Source organism: Pseudonaja textilis, chromosome 5 (assembly GCF_049901715.1).
Source record: "Pseudonaja textilis isolate UNSWEBS1 chromosome 5, rPseTex1.2, whole genome shotgun sequence".
Taxonomy (NCBI): domain Eukaryota; kingdom Metazoa; phylum Chordata; class Lepidosauria; order Squamata; family Elapidae; genus Pseudonaja; species Pseudonaja textilis.
The window spans coordinates 18,658,463-18,682,408 of NC_141994.1; the positions used below are offsets into that span (position 1 = coordinate 18,658,463).

Below are 23,946 nucleotides of genomic sequence, written 5' to 3' on the forward strand. Positions count from 1 at the left end.
AATTACCCTCTGAAGTCTGTGTCTGTCCTGTTGGGTTGCAGAACCAAACCGGACAGTTATAGAGGTGCAGATGACAGACTCCATCATTCCTCTGTAGAACTGGATCAGCAGCCCTTTGGGCAGTTCGAGCTTTCTGAGTTGGCGCAGAAAGAACATTCTTTGTTGTGCTTTTTTGATGATGTTTTTGATGTTAGGTGTCCATTTTAGGTCTTGTGATATGATAGAACCTAGAAATTTGAAGGTCTCTACTGTTGATACTGTGTTGTCTAGTATTGTAAGAGGTGGTAGTATGGGAGGGTTTCTTCTAAAGTCTACCACTATTGCTATGGTTTTGAGTGTGTTCAGTTCTAGATTTTCTGGTTACACCATGAGGCAAGTTGTATAACCTCCTGTCTGTATGCAGATTCATCTTTGTCTCAAATAAGACCAATCATTGTTGTGTCATCAGCAAACTTCAGTATTTTAACAGATGGATTTTAACAGATGCAGTCACCTTGGAGGTCTTCTAGTCCAACCCCTTGCTCAAGCAGGAGACCCCATACCATTTCAGACAGGTGGCTGTCCAGTGTGATGATGATGCCCAATTAAATAGACTTGCTGGAAGGAAATCCCATGCAAATCAACCATTTTGTTTTCTCCATGAATTCAGGGGATAAGGCAAGACTCTGCCTACCCAGCCAAGGGCAACTTGTCCACCTGCTGAGACTCCCTGAGGAAGCAGCATCAGCCCCGGGGCAGGGCTGAACCTGCAGAGGTTACCTCGGATGGATGACCACCAAGTAATCCCAGGACAGGATTGCGTGAGCACGGCGAACTTGGAAAAGAATTGATGAAGTGGGGTGTGGCGAACTATGTCCACTGTGCTGGCAAGAAGATTTGTAGGGATGTGTCATCATGTGAGAAAAGGACATTTTTTTAATACACACACACACACACACACACACAAACACACACATGGTCATAAGTGTGAAAACGGTCATACATCATTTTTTCAGTGCCATTGTAAGTTCAAATGGTCGCTAAATGAAAGACTATTATCTGTACACACCTGTGCACACACACACACTTGCGCACTCGGATTATTTATCATTTATTATCCAACTTGTAGACACCCCTAATGGATGCCAATACTTTATTGTGCCAATTCCTAAGGCAGAACATAGTGTAGCAGCTTTGAAAACGTTAACGATGAAAACAGGACAATCCAAAAAAGACTTAAAATATTCTTTAATCTTGAAGGTGATCATTCTTTGGCAGTTTAAGGTGCTCTAATGTTTGTGAGATTCCCTCTGAAACCTTTAAAAAAAAAGATTAATATTTCTTGCTTTAATTTGACTTCGATTCTTCCTGTCTGAGAAAGATGCTTGAGACAGTTCAGCCACTGGCTTCCGTGAGAAATAAAGAAAGGAGCTTGCATTTTAAAAAAAGTGTGCTCTGAAATAAATACAGAGGTTTTAAAATAATTACATAAAAGTCTTTGTTTCTCCATAGCCAAGATGATAAAGTCCAACAGGCATGAAAATGGAAGAAATCAGGGTAAGGTATATTCATATTTTTCCTCACGATTGGCTGTATGCACGCTTGCCAATAATTAAAGAATAATTGTTCCAGAAAATTGTGCTGTGAATAAGAGAGTCTAGGCTGAGGAGATTTTAGGAAAAAAGGATTTTAGAAATTTGAGTCCTGCTTTGAGCAACTTGTTTGTCCTCACTTCTTTTTTCCTTTTTTGGGGTGGGGGGTGGGGTGGGGTGGGGAACAGCACTCAAATGACAAGATATACCATTTTCTTCCCATTTATTTTCCGGGCTTTGAGTCCAAGGTGATGCATGTTTTTGCGCTCAGGAAGCCCAAAAAGGACCCGATTAAAAAGTTCCGTATCTGTCGTTGATACCTTCCTGAAGGTGATGAGAGCCCATATTTGGCAGATTTTATGGAAGAGAAAATTAACCACCTCGGCTTCATCGGAAGGCTCTTCGTAAACTGGCTGCTTCATGTCCTCGTAGGCTGACATAATCACTGCTTGGAATAAATTGATCAAAACGCAAATCATCACCATCATGAAGGAGGCCAGGAAAAGCCCTCCCAGAGCACGGTTGGATCTGAAGGCCGTGTCTTTAAAGGCTGAAACACAGTAGGAGAAGACGGTCTGTGCTGAATGGGTCATCGTATTGTAGTTCCATTCGTATTGGCCAAAGACAAGGTAGCCAAAGGCCATGTAGACGAAGAAGTAGACTGCCACCACTAAAGCCATGGAGCAGATACCCGGCAGGGCGGCCAAAATGGACCTCTGGGCCAGGCGCACATCATAAAAGAAACGAGAGTACCTGAGAGTTTTCAGGACGATCAGAAAGGCCAAAAAGCCTAGAGTGATCCTCAAAGTTTTATCGACAAAAGAAACTTTATGGAAAGGGATGTATTGGTTCGGTTGATGAAGATAGAGCTCAATTAGGCTAGAAGCCAGTTTGAACTTGAACGCAAGTTGCAGGAGGAAAAAACAACACACTGCCTTGATGCCAAAATTAATTAAATTAGAAACACTTTTTAGGTAGCTGAGCCTCTGTTGCTCCACTACGCACAACTCGTCGATGATGTAAAAAACTAGCATGTAGCCCACCAGGATGAAAACAAACTTTTCCCTTCGGTCCAGCTGCTTGAAAATGGGGAGTTTATAGGAGTGGATCCACAAAGTTGTGTTAATAGGACCTAAGTGAGAAACTTCAAAGATCACCGATATGCTGCAAAATAAGTTCGTATCAAAGTTAAAAGTTGTCATCTCGACGATTAGTGCCCAAGTATTTTCATCGAGCCAGCTGTTTTCTTCCAAAGACGCCATTCTTTTCACTGATTCAGAGAGAGTCTCCTTGGGATAAAAATTGAATGTATATCCTCCTGCTTTGTACACATTTTGCTCTCCGTAGGAATTGTATCTCCAGGGGTCTTGGACTTTGTGATAAGTGAAGCCTGTGAAATTGCCCAAATGATTCACCACAGATTCATTAACTGGGTTTTTCCATGACCCGAGATAGTTCTTATGATCTTCTTCATCAACACCATATTTGTGAAGACAATGGCTTTTACTAATCACAAATTTATTTACAAAACTGTGCGGATAGAAGCATTCTTTTTCACGATGCTGTGCTCTTATCTGCCGCATTTTGGGTAAACCCAGGATTTTGGACCAGGTGTCTGGGAGAAAGGTTGGCTTCAGGGGGTTGTGAATCAATTGCAAAAAGACTTCTCTCAACCATAGATAAATCTCCTTTATTTTACCAATTTCCAAAAGGTCCTTCGACAATTTTGAGTTCATATCTTGATTGTAGTAAAAACTCGTGGTATTTTCCATGGAGTAGGCAATGTTCAAAATAAGGATTAAAAAGACAAAGTGGCATAGGACATCCTTCAGGAAAACAAAGGCTTGATGTCGGATCTTCTCCCTTTTCTTAAAAATGGTGATCTCGTCTTCTTCCAAAGGCTGGTATTGCTTGCTGCCTCTCATTCTTACAAGATCGTAATGCAGTTCTCTCATGTCGTCAGCATTCATACTGGGTTCATTCAGTTTAATCTCTAGGAAACTTTCTTTGATTGACCATGGAATGTTTTTGCAGGAATTGGGATGAAGCGATTTTAGGGCTGAAAAAAAAAGGATGTTCAGGGTTTGAAGGAAGACAATACTGACAAGGAGCGAGATGGCCGAGGCCGCCAGCCACTCTAAAGAGGTTTTGTAGTCCTGAGATGTTCCATATAATATGATAGAAAAAGAGGATGAGGCAGAAATAACCAAGACCAGAATCCACGAAGCATACTTGTTCCACCAAGATATGATCTGGGGCCTTTTGAAGAAAAGCATGCTGGGAGTTTTCAGTGGCCTTGTTTGGTGGTCTGCCTCCTTCTCCATGGAATTATTGTTAAAATTGATGTTGGTATAGCCAACTTGAGAAGCCTCTTCCTCTCTTGAAATTATATTGGCATCCCCCTCTGGAATCGTGCAGTTGTATCGGGTTTTTGATGTCCGCCGCTGCCTAACATTTTTATGTTCTGTCAGGTTTTGGGGATTGGAAGCAGCAGCAAAGCTGCTGTCTGGAAAACCAGGCCCTGGGGATTTCGAAGCAGTTTCTAGAAGGTAACATTTCCACAAGAGTTCTTTCCAGTTCCTCAGATTTCCAGTTGTTAAATTGGAACATACTTTTTGCTGTGTTTCAGTGGCCTTCTCATCCGAGGGCTCCTTCTGTGAATATTTGAACAGAATGGTTATAATCATCTGCAAAGGGATCGAAATGAAAGCACTCTGAATGCCGATGATTAGAAACCTCAGATACTGCAGTTGTCCTGAATACATCTGGTGATCCACGTCAACCGTGAAGAACAACATGTTGATTAGCAGGATGCAGAAGAGAGTGGCTAAACAACAAGACAGCCTCTGAAGTCTGTTGAAAGAACCAGTGCAAACGTGGGCAAAAGGGGAGAACCATAAGTGGTTGTCTGCAAGGTCCTTGGCAAAGCTGATGAGGAAAAAATCCATTTTGTTTAAAGTGGCCAGTGGCTGGACCACAATAAACACCCTCTCAATCAGGCCATTGTCCTTATCCAGAGCAAGCCATTTTTGGCATATGAACATCCAAGACTGTTTGGTGTACATATTTTCCACCTTGACTCTACTCAGGAACCAGCCAGGGGAAGAGCCGGCGTTATCATGCCAAGCTTGAAGGCAATAAATATCTCCCAGGTCATTCTTAGTGGTCAGGAGGAAGGTATTGATGGACCCACGGAGGAAAGGCACATGTTCAGGGTGGCTCAAGCAATGGACGTCACTGACTGCTTGGTCCCCGATCAATTGGATGAAAACAGTGGCTGTTGTTCCTGCCCCAATGCGGCTGCCTGTATAGATGGTAACCAAGTAGCAAACTTTATCAAAGGGATCGTTGTCAGGCAAGACAATGGTGTGGGCTCGGCTTTCTACATCAACCTTATCTTTTCTCATTGCCCAAATAGCCAACAAGATATATATAAGAAAAATGAAAACGACAGTCAAGATTATCACTGGGTTTTTCTGGATTTGAGGCAACTGGATCTTTCTCATCTCTGCTGGATCCGGATGGACGGTTACCTTCCCTGCTAAAAATGTGACATTTCCCATGGAGGTTCCTCTTGCTGGTTGGTCAACAGTCCTTGCAGTGCGTCTTTTGCCTGCACAGATGCAGTGTAGCTTTCGCCATGTAGTCTGAGGTCCGAGATGACAATTATCTTGTCTCCAAAGTGTTTGGGCATCATCCAGATACAAGCAGTCCGCTGTAAACAGCGCGAGGCCAAGTCTCTGCGAGTTGTGGTCCCCCAGAAAGTGGTCAGATTGGAGAACAATGGAAATGTTTTGTTTTTCAGCTTTGCTACCTCGGAATATGGATTTGAGTAATGTCTGTGAAAGGCAAAAAATGTAAGGCATCTGAAATAGACAATCATTCCCTGTGGAATTCTTAGTCTTTGAGATCGCTGGCTTATTGTAGGAAACATTAAAAATAGCTAAGGGAGGATGACTAAGCTTGAGACCTACATGTATAAAAACCTGGAAAGTGAGTTTTAGTTTTGTCACTATCTGGATTAAGATGTCTTTGGAGTTTCTACAGACTTCGAAACTGAATCCTCCGGAAGCTTCAGGAGAGTTTTGGTTGTGTTCCACCGTCATCTCAAATACAGCTGTCTTTTCCTCATTTCTGGTCAGGATCATTTCAGCCACATCAGGCACAATTTCAATCACATCACCATTAGATTTAATTCCTGCCATTTTGAACCCTGCCACCCTGGTGCTTATGTCGTCTGAAGAGGGCAACCAGAAAAACGGATTCTTGTCAAAGTCATAAAGTACCGTAGATATTACTGCATCATCAGGCAACTGGTCATATTCCACCTGCTTCATTTTGGGATAGAAACAGTTTTGGCAGTCTCTTCTCTTAGCAAAAGGTTCAGAAATGTCCCACTTTTCTTCTTTCTTTAACGTGATGGTCCAGTCATCAGCTCCTATGATGGTCGCATGTTCTCCTGGGACTTTGCCTTCCAAAAGGAGGTCTACTAACATGTCAGTGACAGACATGATTTCCTCAGCCATGATTCTGTGGGTTTGTGGGTTTTTTAACAGAGAAGCTTTCAGAATATTGGATAACCCCGCAAGAATAGCAGTTCCAAGATCATAGATTTCCTTAGAACCTCCATTTTCTCTGTTATGTCTTGTCAACCCATCAGTCACGTCTTTGAGCTTTTGGACTGCAAGAAGCTGTGATTTCCTGTTGATTTCCCCAATTTCTTGGGTTATCTGCAAAATACTTGAGATCACGTGACTTGCCTCCATTATATTTGTTGTTGGAATCCCAGCCAAATGGTTTAAAAGAATTTCACGCAGTTTGGTCTTCGAGGAGTGAAGTCCTGGAAGCCCTTCTAGGTCATTTAAAACAGAAGCCACCATGTGGACAAAATATCCTGCACTAAAATAATTTCCACTGTTGAGAAAATATGGGATGGGAGCCGATGTTCCACCAGTTAAGCTATGCAATTCCTTTAACACAGCCTCTGGTTCCTTGGCTTTCAGTGGGCTGTGCACTGTGGTGAGTAGTGTAATTTGGGAATAAGCACCAAGATCGTCGTATACTTGGACATATAAGTTCAAGAGATATTGCTTAGAAGGTACACCAACGGGTAAAAAAGATGGCGGACTTTTGGATTGATCACCAAAATAGACGATGGTGCCCAAGGTACTGTTTCTTTTAGTAGACATTTCCATTGAATCGAATGCCACTTTGACCTTATAGGCAAGAGGCAAATGTTGATCTCTAAAACCACTACAGTGCACCGAGAATTTTGTTAGAAAAGCTATTCCTGTGGGAGGGTTAAGGCGGCACTTTCCAAGTGCTGGAGGTATATTTACAACAAATCGATAGTTATAGCGCAATGGTTCACGTCCTTCCAGGCTCATTTTTAATACAAGTCTAAAGTCTTCTGCCATATGCATCAAACTCAATGGTTTCATACAGAGGTATGGATTAGTTCTCCCTGTTGAAGTTCTGGAGGCCCAGTCAAACTGGAGCTCAGAGGAGTTTCCTGAAAAAAGTGACCAGTGAAATCGAGGCCTATTAAACCTTTGACAATTTAGGCATTTGCCAAAAAGGCAAAATCTTTCTGTAGGAATCACGGACCTTCCACAGTTCTCAATGCAGGTGACGTTCAGTGCTAGCCAAGCATCAGGCTGCACCTGGACCCGTTGCCCAGCCTGACCCTGTCTCTCTCCTTTATGAACCACCAGAAGAAAATAATATGTGGCATTTGCTTGAAGTGTTCTAGGTAGAACGGTTTGCACTGGTTCTGAAGAAGCAGTCCATTTCAAGTCTGCCTGGTCTGGATGACACTTCCCAGTCTTGCTCAAAGTCATGGAAGTATAGTCTGCTTTTCGTTTGGAGCAGTACCAAGTGAAGGTGAGGCCTTCAAAAGGTTGCGAGGCATCTGGATCAGAAGAGGCAGATCCATTCAGAATCCATTGGTCAGAAAATCCAACCATCTGCAAATCACCTCCAGCAATGACCGCCCAAAGTCTGTTGGGCCTAATCCTAACAAACACAGAATCAGAGTCCTCTACTTTCTGTAAAGTGTCCATTGTGATTAATGATATGGTCAAATTAAATAAATACAAGCCTTCATCTAGGCTATCAGCAGGAATGTTTAAGATTAAAATATCTTTTTTCCCAACTCCAGGAGGGTTCAAAGGTTTTGACCAGTCAGGACCAGTCTTCATATCTGGAACTTTATAGATTCTCCAAATTATATGTGTTTGCTTTGGTTCTGGACAATTCACCTCAACATGAGCTGAGAGGTTGAATGAGACCTTTTTACTATAGCTTAATCGAGGATTAGTATAATGAGACTCCCGGATATTTACTTTTTTAAGGAAACAAAGTCTTTGAAGGCAATCCACTGTGGACTTCAGGGTCTTTGAAGTATAAGTACTGACGTTGGTTTCTAAAATGATACGTATTTGGCCGATTTGTGTGCAATTGACTTGCACTATGAAGCCTGCATATAAAGCAGGGTTAAAAGGAAGATCAGATATAAAACGGGCAGCGTTTTTGACACGATCTCTGTAACTGTAAGTAGCATTCCAGAGAAGATCTCCCTTCTCTACACCCAAACATTGTAGATGGAAGGTCCACTTGTGCTGGAGTAATGGGTTCTGCAGTGGAATAAACCAAGCAATATAGACCGAACTTGGCACAAATGAAGGGCCACTGTTGAAAATGTGAATTTCTACATCTTTCTCTGAATAAGACTTCAAACGGACTCCTTTTCTGTTAAGATACAGATGGAGGCTGAACCTGTACCAGCACCGGTGTACAAATTCAATGGTGATCAAGTAAGAGAGACTTTGCTGTTGGTAAAAAAGGTAGTAAGTGCTGGAAGGAATGTCCAAGTCACTAGAAGAGCCTTTGATAAGATAGGAGAAACCCCGTCTGTCAGTAAAAAAATAGATGCCTGCCTTGTTTGTCCATGTGTTGACAGTAAGATAAGCCAGAGGCTGATTCCTAGTCCTAAGACTTAATATGGCACCTGAGAAATCTAGTGCCCCACTCAAATCCCCAGATTCTGCCTCTTCAAGAACCAAAGAGAAATGAGCCACAATTTTGTTCCTGAAAGATGGTGGACTAGGAGCAATGGAATAATTGTTCCGTAAAGCATATGGATTGTATGTGGTAGACCAGAACCATCTGCTGTGAGCATCCACCAGGCTGTAGGTCTTTCGTTGGGACTTGGCTGAGGAGACATTCCAGAATAGACGGATAGTCCTATGAGGGATGCGGAGTAATGTAGAATGGGCACTGTAAAGATGTAATATGATGGGTTCCACCTGCATGTCCCAACTAAGACTGACCAAAGGGCCTTGCTTGACATGGAAGGAAGGAAAGCATAGTCCTTGGTGGGTGTAGTGCCCCATTTGACAATGCCTGAAATAAGAGGAGCACCTGTGAGGCAGCCGGCCATCACAGTAGTGGTTGCATGGTGAAGAATATGGATGATGGCTGGTGGGAAGGAAAAGGGCTGGAGGGCCACCCCATCTATAAATGCAATGATGGCACCATCTTGCTTTATCAAGGCATGCCCAGCAGCTTAGCCACATTTGTTTCCAGTCATGTTTGGGGAATGTGGATGGCCAGAGCAGGAACAGAGAGACATCTTGGCGATGCAACTTAATTCTCAGATGTTGGTGAAGATGACTAGGCACGCTGCAGGAACAGGAGACACCCTGGATTGTGATATGAATGGAGGTTGGAGAAGGATGGAAGTCCCGTTCTTCAAAGACTAGTTCCAGTGCCACATGTCCTGGGCACAGAAGCATTCTAGGCCTCAGAATGGATCTCCAAACCCAATGATGCTGGAAAAACTTCCAAGTTCTTGAAAGAAGCTCTACAACTCTGAATGAACCATTCTCACAGTTAGTGTTCCATGCAGACGAGGTGTGAGGTTTGCCTTCTTCGTGCCCATAGGTGTGGTTAGATATCACCAGTGATGGAGGCAGGCAAAAAGAATGGGGCATGATGACTGCCCATGGGAAACAAACCCTGAACATGAAGAAGAAATGCATCCGGCTAGGTTTGGATCAAACGGCCTTAACTGCTGAAGATGGAATGACTGTGGGGATTCTAGAACTTGGCAACTGGGCAACCTCTGTTGGAGTTCTGTTGGGTTGTAATTCTGACCACCCTTCCACATGCTCTTATGTCAGCGTTTCTCAACCTTGGCCACTTTAAGATGTGTGGACTTAAAAGTGCTGGCTGGAGAATTCTGGGAGTTGAAGTCCACATATCTTAAAGTGGCCAAGGTGAAGAAACACCGCTCTAAGGGGCAGGAATTCCTCAGGAACCGGGTCAGAATTTTTCCAAATGTGCTGAGAGAGTCACAAGAATTTTTTATTGTTGAAATTATTATTATCATCAAGATCATCATCATGTGCTTTATGTCAGTAAGCTAGATTATGGTGATACTTTAAGTTCTTAAATTCGATACTCACTGGCTGAAGGTTGACTGAGCCTTCCATCCTTCTGAGGTAGGTAAGATGGGGACCCAGCTTGTTGAGGACAATAGACTGATTACAAAGTTTACAAACTGCTTAAAGAGGGAGTTGTGGCCTGCTGGCAGCTGACAGAACTGGCAGCAGAGTCAGACAGTAGTGAGGAAGTTGGGGAGGAACCTGGGCTAGCTTTGGAGGCTGAGGAGGGCTCGGATGAAGGCTCTGCATCGGAGGCAGGGATGGGGCCAGGGCAGGTTGGCAGTCACCAGTTGCCTTCAGACTTAGACAACAGTGAGGCAGGGAAGTTTCTGGAACTGGTTTCCAGCCTGGGCATGCGCAGAACTACCAGAAGACAAGAACAACTGAGGAAAAAAAGGTCGACTCAGGAGTAAGGCCACACCTTCAAGATGATTGGCCCCTCCCATAGGGCATCAAAGAGCGAACAGGACGTGACCTTTTGCAGGAAGCAGTTAGGTTGTCTGGTCGATTCAAGTTTTGAAAAGTTGGGTTTGACTCTGTATCAAGTTTGGTCTTGCCCTGCGTTTGGCAATTAGTTCTCTGGCAGGATTCCAAGTGCGATATGGTGGGTGTTTATAAACGTTCCCCAGAAAGACTATTTGTGAATGAACGTAATTCACAGCCGTGAAAATAAAAGAGGCTTTGCGAAGACTAAGATTGTGCTTTATGCTTTCTAAGGAAGCATAGGTCAGAACAGAGGGCTGTAAAGCCCTGTGAAGCGGTGTATAAGTTTGAGTGCTAAATGCTATTGCTAATTCCAAATTGTAGAGGGAGAATGAAATCAAATTGAATTAGAAACATTCCAGAAAGGTATAATAAGGATAGGCAATGTTCATATCAATCAAAGACTAACTGAACAAAACTGCAGTATTTATTGAGATAAACAGGAAAGTTTTAACACAGAGAAATGCTTACAAGTGACTGATTAAAAAAGAACTTTCAGTTCACTTTTTCATATATCATATAACAAGTGCAAAAAAAAGTCGCAATCCTAAAAAAGTCTCCTAAAATAAGAAGCTGTGGATAAAGAAAGGAAAGATAGGAACCAGGAGGAAAAAGTTCAAGATTTCAGTAAGGAAATACCCCAACTACATAGCATTTCTAGGAATCTCATCCCACAAAAGATATAAACATCTGTGGGGATATTAGTAGGACAGGGGATCAAAAGCCTAAATGAGAAGCTGTGAGTTGAAGCTTCACTTTTTTTTTTACATACCTCACAGGCAGGAAGTACATTAAAAGGGGCCAGGTGTCAATCAGATAGTCACAGCCACCATCTTGAATTTCTTGTCCCTATATCTCCCATCTCCTCTTCAGCCCCTCCCCCTTGCAAATATTTCTACTCTCTGGGTATCCAATGTTTCTGAATGTTCTACACGACAGGAGTCCCCAAACATGGCAACTTTAAGACTTATGGACTTCAACTCCCAGAATTCCTCAGCTATGCCGGCTGAAGAATTCTGGGAGTTGAAGTCCACAAGTCTTAAAGTTGCCAAGTTTGGAGACCTCTGATATAGGGCATCCTGTAGTGGTGCCTTGGTTCTCTGTAGTAGCTGATTGTGAAGTGGAGGACTTTCCACCACTGTGTTGACCTTCCAAACAGGGTAGAGCATGGATTGTGAAGGATCTAGTGACCAAAAATGTGCTTGGGTTTTCTCGTTTCTGCATTGTAAACCTTCTTGTGGTTTTTTTCTGCTTAGCTCAATGTGTTTGGATGAGTTGGTCAGATCATAATTACTGTCTGAAGTCCTCGTTCTGGACAGATTTTGAGGAAGCTAAATATCTCCCCAGAAAAGACTTCACCCCTAACCTCTGTCATTCAGTCTTTGTACTGATGAAAATCAGATTGGTCACTAGCCCAGAGCTAGGAACTCAACTGCTACAGGGCTTCCTGAATAACACATAATGGCCATTTTAAATCAAAGCAGCGGAAGACTATCTGGGATAGTAGAAGATGGTTTGGCAATTCAGAATGATCCAAAGGAATAGCCCAAGGAAATAAATTAACACATGCTTCTGATTGTTTTCCTCAAATAACAACATAAAGTCTTTCATTCCTTCTCAAGTGTTTTCTCAAGGGCGGTTTTCTACGTTTCTTAAATTTCCCATACAGTACAGTGTTAAAAACATCGGTCTCTGCTGTTGTGTAGGTACCAGTGCTAGCAAAATACCACATTCTGTACACCTTCTGTAGTATAAAATACATGACGTCTGCTTCATTGGAAGGCTCATTGTAAACAACTTCCTTCATGTCCAGGTGAGCTGATATGATGACAACTTGACTTAAATTGACAAAAATGCAGATCATCACCAAAAGAAAGGATCCTAAAAAAAGACCCCCTAGAAATTTGTCAGACAAAAATTCAGTGTTCTTAAATGTTAAGGCGCAATAAGACAACACCGTCGTGAAGGAATACATCATGCTACGGAAATTCCATTCATGTTGACCAAATCCCACATATCCAAGTGCCATGTATGCATTGAAAAATATTCCACCCATTACAATTATATTGATGATACCAGGGAGGGCTGTTTTGAGGGATTTTTGGGCTAAGCGTAAATCAAACAGAAATCTGACATAGCGATACGTTTTCAGAACCAGGAAAAAAAGCAAAATCCCCAGGACACCTCTGACTGTCTGGTCAAATTGGGAAGCCACATGGAATGGAATAAACTCTTCGGAATGGAGTAAGTAAAATTGCACCAAGTCAGAAGAAAGCTTGAATTTGCACAAAAGCACCACCAGAAAGAAGATGCAAACTGTCTTTATCCCAAAGTTGATCAGGTTGGTCGCAAGGGTAAAATATCTCAGTCGTTCTTGGTACACCATGCGACATTCATCAGCAATATAAATAATGAGGAAGTATATTGTTAGACAAAAGAAGAAAATTTGGCTCACGCTTTGATGTGTGAAAAACGGGAGCTTGTAAGAATGCAGAGAGATGCTGGTATTAACAGGGCCAAATAAAGAAAGTTCAAAAATAACAGAAATGCTGCAGAACATATGCTCATCAATGTTAAAAGTTGTTAATTCTAAAATCACTGCCCACGTTTTGTTGTCAATCCAGCTTTTAGTTTCCAAAGCTTCCAGCCTTTTTGTTGAATTCACTTGTGGTTCTTCAGGGAAAAAATAAAAAGTATATCCCCTGGAAGGATATTCATTTAATTGTCCCTCGGTGATGTAGTCCCAATGGGTACTACTTGGCTCATAACTGAAGCCTAAAAATTCAGCATGGTTCTTGGGAACTGAGGTGTCGGTAGGAGATGACCATGAGCCCATGTAGTTAGTTTGATCTTCCTGGCTAAATCCATATTTGTTCTTGCAGTGAACATCATGCAGCAAAAATATGTTTTTCACTTCATGGGGAAGTACACACCTGTCTGCAGATTTCCTTCTTATTTGCCTCATTCTGGGCAATCCCAGGATTTTGGACCAGGTATTCGTAAGATAGCTTGGGTGATCGGGATTGTGTATCAGCGGCAGAAAGTTATTGTTTACCCATTTGTAAACATCCTGTGCTCCATTCAAATTGGGCAAATTAGGAGAAAATTTCCTAGACATGGCTCGATTGTAAAAGAAGGCAGTAGTAACGTCGATTGGGTGAGAGATTGTAAAAATTAAAGCCAAGAAGATAAAATGGCAGATCATGTCTTTTACATATTTGTAAGCTAAATATTGGATCATCTTCTTCTTTTGCAAGGCTAAAACATCTTCTTCTTTGATGGGTTGGTATTTCTTGGAAGCTCTCAGTTCAACCAGGTCGTCGTGCAACTTCACCATCTCGTCAGCTTCCATCGTTCTTGGTTTGTACGTCATATATTGATAGCTTTGCCATGGGATGTCTGCACAGTATTTTGCCAAACAGATATTCCAGCTGGAGAAAATAATGATTTGTACGGTTTCAAAGAAGCTCACGTGGAGACAGAACGATATCAGAGAGGCTAGTAGCCATTCGGCGGATGTTTTGTTGTCAAAAGACAGGCCAATGAACGTGATGAAAAACGATGCCACCCCAGATATAAAGAAGACAAAGAACCATGCACTGCAAAACAAGCATCTGTGCCATTGCAATTTCTGAGTTTTGCCCAAAGTTGCTTTCTTGTCTGTTGCATAATTGTTACTAAAATTGATATCTGCAGCTGAGAACTGCTGTGATTTTATCTCTGAAAGTTGGGTACCTGCGTCAGGAGGGCTTTCAGGCGCGCAAGTGAAGCTTTCCTTTCCCTGGCCTTTGGTGATGTTACACTGGGAAGAAGACCCCTTCATGGAGTATGTAAACAAGCTCACTGCAATCCATTCCACAGGAGTGGAGATGAGAGCACTGAGAACACCTGCTGTTATGGATTTCAAATACTGCAGTTCTAGGATGAAAACCTGTTGTTCTTTCCTACTGTTGAAAATGACTGTGTTGACCAGCAGGGAGGTCAAAAGTATCACTAAGCAGCAGGAGAGCCTCTGGAATCTGTTCCAAGAGCTGTCAAGGCTGCGAACAAAGATAGAGAACCAGAGGTGGTCTTGGACCCAGTGATAGCTAAACATTATCAACACATAATCAATTCTGCTGATGGGGACTTGTGGATCAGTGACCTCAAAAGTCCATTCTATTTGGTAGTGACGCCTGCCAAGGGCCAACCATTTTCTACACAAAAACAGCCACGACTTGTTTGTGTCTACATTGAGGACTTTGATTCGGCTCAAGTACCAGTTAGGCCCGAAGCCACAATAATTGTGCCAGATGTGGATAGAGAGGAGGTCTCCCAAATCTTCCTTGGTAGTTAGCATAAAAGTATCGATGCAGGTGTTCTGAAGGATCTCTGGAAATGATGGGTGCTTTAAGACATGCACATCGCTTGATCCATTCTGGCCAATTAGTTCAATGAAGACATCTGCTTTGGTCCCTGCACTTGGGCGACTCCCGGTATAGATGGTCACTAGGTATCTCATGGTGTGAAAGGGGTCGTTATCTGGCAAATCTATAATCTGCTCTTCAATATCAGTTCTATCTTTTCTTCTCACCCAGACAGCCAAGGAAATGTAGATTAGGAAAATAGCAAGCACAATCAACCCCGGGACAGGATTCTGTCCCATTGGTTCTAAAAGGTACTCTTTCATGTCAACTTGATTGGGAAATAGTAGTAACTTCCCAGCCAAAAATCGGATTCCGGGTTCTGAAGGCCCTCTTGAAACAGATCTAGTTGATTTTGTGGTCGTTTTTTTTGCTTTGCAGACACAGTGGATTTTTGACCAGCTGGTTTGAGATCCAAGGCTGCAGGTTTCTTCTTTCCACTGATCTTGAATGCCTTCAAGAGCCAAACAGCCTGCACCAAAGACAGCGATGCGGAGAAACTTTGCAGTTTGGTATCTCACAATAGGGTGTGTCTGCAAGACAATAGAAAGGTTGAGTGTGTCTACTCCCCTGTTATAGGCTGGAGAGGAAAGCAAAGACTTTGGAAGGCAAAGGAGATATGGAACTTTGAGAGCACATCCAGGGATAATTGTATCCTTTTGGATAATTGTTGGAGGACTTAAATGAGAAGCATTATATAAAACTAAGGGGGGATGGCTCAGATTGATGCCTAGGTAGATAAATACCTGGAAAGTAACTTTCACTTTGGGCATAAGTTGGATAAAAATATCACCGGAGTTTCTTTTAATTTCCAAGCTGAAGCCGCCTATTGTTTTAGGAAGTTTTTTATCTTGCCCCATAGTCACCTCGAAGACGGCCTTGTCTTTCCTAGTCAAGATAATTTCAAACACATCAGGAATGATGGTGGTTAGATTCCCTTTAGAATCGGTTCCTACCATCTTGAACCCCGTTACCATTGTGCCAATATTGTCAGCAAAAGTCAGCCAAGGAAAAGGATTCTGTTCAAATTCATATAGAATGGTGGAAACAACATTATCTTCTTCTAAGTCCACATGAGACCCCTGCTTCAGTTTTGGATAAAAGCAGCTCCTACATTGCTTCCTGTTTGAGAAAGTTCCGGAAACTTCCCGTGTTTTGTCTTTCCAGAGGTGAATGGACCAGTGTCGGGTGGCCATTTTAGTTTCATGCCCACCAGGGACTTTGCCTTGTAAAATGAGATCTGCTAATATTTCAGTCACAGAAATAGCGTCTTTAATGGCATCCACATTAGGATTTCTGTAATTCAAGAGGGAAGCATCCAAGGTATTGGACAATCCTGTCAGAATCCCGTTGCTAAGAATCTCCGTTTCCTTTGAGCCCAAGTCTTGATTCCTGTGTCTTTTCAGACCTTGGCTGACTGTTTTTAATTTTCTTACTGCAAGCAGTTGGGATACTTTATTGACTTCAGCAATTTCATACGTTACTTGACAAATACTTAGGACTGCCTGATTGATTTCTCCGATACCAGAGCTAGGAATCCTTGTAGTTATATTGAGGAGGTGTTGACGCAAATCTGCTTTAGGAACCTGATTGGAGGGTGAAGCTTCAATATTGTTTAAGGCCGAGGCCGTCATGTATATGATATACCCTATACTCAGGTAATCCTTGGTGATGAGCAACTTGTTCATAAGGGCATTTGATCTATTAATCAAATCATGTAGTTGTTGATGTTGGACAGCATTGGTTGTTGGTTGTCTTTGATCAAGCACCGTTGCTTGCAAAGTGACTTGAGAAGATGCACCAAGGGTATTGAAAACTTGAACATATATAGTCAAAGCAAAGTTATGTGATGGTCTACCAGGAGGAAGGAAAAACCAGGGAGTTTGGGATTCATGTCCAGCATAGATGATTATCCCCAAAGTATTATTCTGAATTGAGGATATTGAACTAATTGTCATTTGATCTGACCCTGCTATTATTTTGTAGACAAGAGGCTGATTTCTGTCTTCAAAACCATGGCACCAGATAATGAATTTTGTTAGAAAAGCTACTCCTTTTCTTGGATTAAGTACACATTTTCCTATCTGTGGTGGAGCATTAACATAAAAAGAATAGTCACAGCTAGAGGACAGTCCATCTTTGGTGATGACTTTTAGGCTCAAAATATAGGACTCTTCTGCCATGGAGACCAAAGCAAAGGCTTTGAAATGTAAATATGAGCTGGATCTTCCAGTAGTTGTTCTGGAAGACCAGTCAAATTTGATTTCATGGGTCTGGGATGAGCGCAGTGACCAATAATACCAGGATTCGATTTCCCTGCAGTTCTCACATTTGCCAGACAGAGAAAATCTTTCTGTTGGAATTACTGAAGTTCCACAATTTTCAATGCATGCAATGTTGAGAATGAGGGCACCAGGAGCCAGCACATGTACAGTTTGCTGAGCATGAGCTATCCAACTACCATTTTGAACTACCAGGAGAAAATGGTATGTATTATTGGCTTGAAGAGTTTCAGGAAGTATCACCTGAATTGAATCAGAGGATGTGGTCCACTTCAAATCCACCTGATCTGGATAACATTTCCCATCTCTGCTGAGAGTCATCAATGTATAGTCTGTTTCCTGTTTGGTGCAATACCAAGTATAGGATAGTCCCTGAGACAGACTGACTAGCTCACCATTGGACAGGACGGATCCTTTTAGAATCCACCGATCAGAAAATCCAACGGACCGAAAGTGGCCTCCCGTAATGACAGCGCCCCAACGATCCGACCCAACCGCTATCAACACTGCATCTGAGCGCTCTATCTTCTGGGGGAAAGTGGATGAAATTAATTGCACAGTAAAATTAAAAAGATACAAGCCAGTATCCAAGCTGGAGCAAGGGATTTTTAACCTGATGAAATGCCTTCCTTCAATGCCAGGTGGATTAGAAGGTTTGGACCAGTCTGGTCTATTTGACAGATTAGAGACTTTATAGATGTTCCAACTGACTTTAGTTACTTTGGGGCCTGGACAACTGATCCGCATGTCTGCTGCAAGTGTAAATCCAGTCCCCTGTGCGTAATGCAGGATGTGTTTGGTATTGACCGCCCGGTGGATCCTAACTTTCGGAATGGTGCAAGTTTTTTGCTGGCAAGCGATTTGGGATTCTATGACTTTCAACGCATAAATATTAAACCTGGCCGTGAATGTTATAGGGATTTTTGCACTCTTTGTGCATTTCACTCTGGCAACAAATCCCACATACGAGGCAGGATGGAAAGGTAAGGCAGAGTCAGGAAGGAAATGAGCTGCATTTCGGGTCTGATCATTGTAGGCAAAACTGTAGTTTTTCACCAGACGTCCGCCCACGGAATCAAAAATGTGCAGATTGAAGGCCCATTCACACTGCAGAAGGGGATGCTGCACAGGGATGAACCATACAATATAGGACAAGCTATTTTCAGAGGAAGTGCTGTTGAAGACATAAATGTCCATCTCCTTTTCCTCTAGAGATTGGAAGAGAGCCCCTTTCCGATTCAGATATATATCCAGGCTGAATCTAAATAACTGTAGCTGCTTGAATTTAACCGTAATCAGGTAAGAGAGGCCTGCTTGCTGATAAAATACATAGCAGAGGCTGGAGTTCTCAGCAAGGCTGTTGGTCAAGTTGCCTTTTTGGGTGGAATAGTAGAGGCCTTGGGCCCGGCTAAAAATATAAGTGCTGATTGTGTTTTCCTGTGGGTTGAGTCTTATGGAAATTGAGCTTTTCCTGCTTGTTCTGAAAATCAAGGTCCTGTTTGAGAAATCCAGTCTTCCGTTCCCTCTCTCTGATATCCTCTGGCTGGTCCGGAAGTACACGCTGGTCACGACTGTTTCCTTAGTCTGGTGTGATGTAGGCACAGTGCAGAAATGGCTGTGCAGACCAAACGGGTTGTAATCATAGGAATGGGACCACTCTAGGGAACCCTGGGTGTCCAGGAGTTGGTAGGCTACTATTTCTGGGCTGAGCTGCTGCAGGTTCCAGGAAAAGTTCAGGGCCCCTTGTGACTGTCTCTGCAATCGGGAAGTTACCCTGAAAACAGAGAGCAGAGCAGGCTCCACAAAGAAATCCAGGCTGAGACTGATCTGGGGTCCCGGCTTATAGCTGACCGAAGCAATGTAGGTTCCACGGAGTGGGTACTGCACAGTCAAATGGTAGCTATAGTAAGACATGCAGACCTGGTACAATTCGGCACTGGGGTAGTCACTAAGTAGGAGGGGCTCATTGTGCTGGTTGGCGGGAATGAGGAGGTCCTCAGGGAGACCCCCTTGGCTCTTGAAGTAGTAGTGCCAGGCCGAACTCTTGAGGCGTGCACACCAGCCCAAGCGCACTGGCTGCCTCTCCAAAAGGGGAAATGTGCGAGGCTGAAGCAGGAAGAGATGAATATCTTGCCCCACAACCTCAATGCTCAGGTTGTGATACGAGCACAAGGGAGCCAAGCATGACGCTGAGATGCACTGTACAGAGATCCGAGTATTAGCCCAAGGTGGATGGGGACTTTCCTTTGATAGGCCTGGACCGAGCATCAGCTCACCTGTCCAGGAAGTTGTCCAGTTGACCCGGATGGCATCCCGATACCAGTGGCAGAGAGGGGGCGTTAGTGATTCTGTGCCTCCCTTCTTGGGGGCTTTTGAGTAGTGCAACACCACATATCTGTCCCAAAGACACGAGACCTGGAAAGGGTGGTCTTGTTGTTGATAGACACGGTTCTCAGGCTTGGCACAAGTGATGGACAGCGGTGGTGGAAGGAGATGAAGCTGTGCTGCCAGGGTACTGGGGCAGCCACCGAACCAGCAGAAGAGGGAGAGCAGCGGCCAAAGGAATGGCCGGGTTCTCACAAAGAAGAAAACGGTTTCAGTAGCTCCAGGCATCACACCAGCTGTTGCTGAGTAACCTTAGAGATCCCAACGAGAGGAAGTGAGCCAGTGGATTCTAGAATCTTTCTTCGGTTTCCACTTTCAATATGGCCACCAAAGTTCATGCCAAGTTAAAAGAAAGCAGACCAAATAACTTGGGAAAAATTTGAGAATAATTATAATATATGAGAATGAATGTGTGTGTGTGTGTGTATGTGTGTGAATGTATATATAAAGGTATATATATGTGTGTATATATGTATGTGTATATGTATGGTATTCAGCTTTGTTTGGGTATTTTCCCACGTCATTATAGTTGTGCTTTTAAAGTTGTAGCAACGTTTCGGCAGAATCTCATCTGCCATCATCAGGCTTCCATATAGTGTTCGTCTGTGAGTCAGGCTTTCACAGCCGTTTACACACACACACACACACACACACACACACACACACACACACATCTATACATACACACGAACACACACACACACTGTTGCCTTAAAAAAGTTCAAAACATTCTTAAATGTTCATCTCATCCTGGGCACCCTTTTTTTTGAACTATTACCATCTGGCAGATGGTACAGGATAATAAAAACAAGGACAAATAGGCTGAAAAACATCTTCTATCCCAGAGCAGTAACTATACTGAATTCTACTGTAGAGTGCAATATTAATATATATTAATATTAATGCAACATCAGGGGTTTTCAATGCAATCGTACAGAATGCGAAGGAGGTGTGTTTGTGTTTTATTTTTATAGTTACAATGTACATTGAAGATAGCATTTAATTTCATTGTAAGAGATGCAGTGAGAATAACTAAAAGAAAAAGAAAAATAGTGAAGTATAAATTTGACTAATTAAACAGCATCATTAAGTATTTCAATATTTCAATCATTTGCATTAATCTAACCAATTTGATTTAGACTTCCACAATTACAAAGTCCAAAGGTAGGAAATATGCTATGTCCTCATGCTATAATGTCCTCATATCTACTAGTATCATTTGTTGGGTATTTTTTGAAGATGCTAAGTGTAAAATTGGTGAGCAAAATAAATTCTTCAAAGAGGAGGAGCATGTTAGCAAAATAGAAACATAGAAAATACATACTGATTGGCACATAAAAAAAGACAACCTTGAAGTGTCTGGTTCTCAAAACAGTTGTATCAAAATTTCTGTGGCAATGTAAATATATTTCTTTTATATGTATGCATGTATGTATGTGTATATTTCTGTGGCAATGTAAATATAATTCTTTTATATGTGTGTGTGTGTGTATATATATATATATATAATTGGTATATATAATTGGTATATATAAATAAACACAGACTTACTTCCATTTGTTACTTGCTTTTATTTGTTCAACCTGATTGCAAATGCAGTGCGCATAGAATTTGCTGCAATGGCAGAATTATCTAGTCTTACTAACTCCCCCTTCCTCAAAAAAAAAAAAAAAAAACACTTGAAAGAGCACATGGTTTAATAGATGATGTAAGCATAGGTATTCATAATTAGCAAACTTCAAGTTAGTTCTATTGTTACACACACACACATATATATATGTATATGTATATGTGTGTGTGTGTATGTATGTATATATATATATATTTGTTTTCTGAGGTTCTCGGGGTATTTGTATGTGGATCTTTGGTTGTTCGGGTTTTCTCCCGCGTAATTAAGTATCTAGGCAACGTTTCGATGAAGTCTCATTCATCATCTTCAGGCTTCTGTCTCCGGCTCTGTGCTTCTCAGAGTAATGTGAGATTGCAGCTGCTTCCTCCTTTTAACTGCCAGTGGGGTGGGACTTGATTGGGTGGGGGCTTGGCTGTGTTCTGATTGGGTGGGGTGTGTTCTCATTGGTAGGGGGTTTGGTTGTGTTCTGATTGGTTGGGGGTTAGCCGTGTTCTGATTGGTTGGAGGCGTGTTCTGTTCAGGTGGGGGCTTGGTTGTGCTTTGGTTAGTCTTAGTTGCTGGGGGGTTTGAGCTGGTGAGTTGTGATCTTGCTGTTTGGCTTCTAGTTCGTGGTCCTGCTGCATCTTCATAGTGGGTGTCGGTTTGCTTCATGTATGGCTCGGAGGGGTTTGAAGTGGGTAGTGATGCAGCTGTAGTGCAGCTTCTGGTCCATGGTCGTGTCTCATCTTCTGAGTGGGTGAGAGTCTGTTTTCTACATGGAAGTGTGGTGGTGGCATCTTGTGTGGCTCTCATGGGTGTGGGTCTGGTGTCTTTCTTCATGTTAGGTACTCGTCTGTTCATGAGGGCGGGTTTCCAAATGGCTGGAAGGCGGGAGGTGTCATCTCGTTTGTTCATGCTGTGTGGGCGTTTTTCTATCTCTATGGCTTCTCTGATTATTCTGCTGTTGAAGTGTTCGGTTTTGGCGATAGTTCTGGTATTTTTAAAATCAATTTCATGTCCTGTGGCTTTGAGGTGTTGGACCAGGGAAGAGGTCGTTTCTTCTTTTTTGATTGAGTTCTTATGTTCTTCAATGCGTGCATTTATTCTTCTGTTAGTTTGTCCAATGTATGTGGTAGGGCAGGCAGTGCAGGGGATTTCGTATACTCCTTGGTTTTCTAATTCGATTTTGTCTTTGGGGTTTCTTAGGATGGTGGATATTTTTCTGTTTGTGCAGAATGCTGTTTTGATGTTGTGTTTTGGAGGATCTTGCTAATTTTGTCTGTAGTGCCTTTTATATATGGGAGGAGGGCTTTGCCGTTTTCTTGTTCTCTGTCTTGGATTTTGGTTGGGGTTTCTTTTTGGATTAGGTGGGTAATCTTCTTTCTTTGGAATCCATTGGCTGTAAGTACGTTGGTGAGAGTGTGTAGTTCGGTTTTTGGTGTTGTTCATCGGCTAAGCATTTTGTTCTGGAGATGAGTGTCTTGGCTACGGAATTGATCTGTGCTGGGTGGTGGTGTGAGAGTGCATGTAGATAGCGGTTAGTATGTGTTTTCTTCTGGTAGATGGTGTGTCCTAGGGAGCCATTGGATCTTTTGTATACCAAGACATCTAGGAAGGGAAGTTGGTTGTTGGTTTCTGTTTCCATGGTGAATTGTATTTTGGGGTGTAGGCTGTTGAGGTGTGTGAGGAAGTTGTTCAGTTTTTCTTTCCCATGTGGCCAGATTATGAAGGTGTCATCTACGTATCTGAGCCAGAGTTTGGGTTTGTGGTTGTATTTTTCTAGAGCTTGTGTTTCAAAGTGTTCCATGTAGAGGTTAGCGATGACAGGTGAGAGGGGTGATCCCATGGGTGCTCCTTCTGTTTGTTTGTATTTTTGTCCATTGTAGGTGAAGTATGTATTGGATAGGCAGTGGTTGGTTAGATCTAGGATGTGCTTGGGAGGGTTGTATTTGTTTTGGATGGCTGTCAAGGCTTCTTTTATTGGCACTTGGGTGAAGAGGGATATGACATCGAAGCTTACTAGTAGGTCGCTAGGTTGTAAGTTTTGTTTCTTTATGATCTCGATGAACTGGAATGAGTTTCTTACGTGTGAGTTGATGGATTCTGCATAAGGTTGTAGTTGTTTGGCGAGAAATTTGGCTAGGTTTTGTAGAGGTGAGCCTATGGAGCTGACTATTGGTCTGAGTGGGGTTCCTTCTTTGTGTATTTTGGGAGACCATAAAGCTTGGGGCATCTGGACGATTTTTCTCTGGGTATGATTCGTTCCAGATGCCCCAAGCTTTATGGTGAAGATGATGAATGAGACTTCATCGAAACGTTGCCTAGATACTTCGAACCTTACGCGGGAGAAAACCCGAACAACCAAAGATCCACATATAAATACCCGCGAGAACCTCAGAAAACATATATATATATATATATATATAGCATTCGGCTTTATTCCGGTCGTACATGTAAGTACCCGCAAAAACTTAAAAAATATATATATATATATATATTAGTAACAATAGAACTTGAAGTTTGCTAATTATGAATACCTATGCTTACATCATCTATTACCTATGCAAATGTATGAATGTAATCTTCTTTTCTTCCTTTCCAAAATATATACATTTGTTGCCCCCTTTTATCTATAGGAATTACCCCCATTATTCTCTGGAAAAAAGCTCTATATAATACAGTGTTCAAGGAATAAATACTGCTATGAGCCATGATTATTTGCTTTGGGTCCTACATTTTGATTGCACAACTTCCAGGGATGACTTT

General features: G+C 42.4%; 2 protein-coding genes across 2 annotated transcripts; both read right to left on the reverse strand.

The window, feature by feature from the left end:
- Positions 1-1,762: 1,762 nt before the first annotated feature.
- Positions 1,763-7,633, reverse strand: PKDREJ (polycystin family receptor for egg jelly). Its single transcript, XM_087935482.1, has 2 exons — positions 7,159-7,633; positions 1,763-6,687 (listed from the first exon to the last, which is right to left on the reverse strand). The coding sequence occupies exons 1-2, from the start codon at positions 7,631-7,633 to the stop codon at positions 1,763-1,765; spliced, it is 5,400 nt and encodes a 1,799-aa protein (XP_087791608.1).
- Positions 7,634-12,086: 4,453 nt separating this feature from the next.
- LOC148125554 (polycystin family receptor for egg jelly-like) lies at positions 12,087-19,799 on the reverse strand. Its single transcript, XM_087935483.1, has one exon. The coding sequence runs from the start codon at positions 19,797-19,799 to the stop codon at positions 12,087-12,089; it is 7,713 nt and encodes a 2,570-aa protein (XP_087791609.1).
- Positions 19,800-23,946: the final 4,147 nt, after the last annotated feature.

Coding starts and splice junctions, on each gene's coding strand:
- LOC148125554 (XM_087935483.1), bottom strand. CDS start 19,799: ATGCCTGGAGCTACTGAAACCGTTTTCTTCTTTGTGAGAACCCGGCCA.
- PKDREJ (XM_087935482.1), bottom strand. CDS start 7,633: ATGGACACTTTACAGAAAGTAGAGGACTCTGATTCTGTGTTTGTTAGG. Junction 6,688..7,158: donor GTCCGTGATTCCTACAGAAA/GATTTTGCCTTT, acceptor GTCCGCCATCTT/TTTTACCCGTTGGTGTACCT.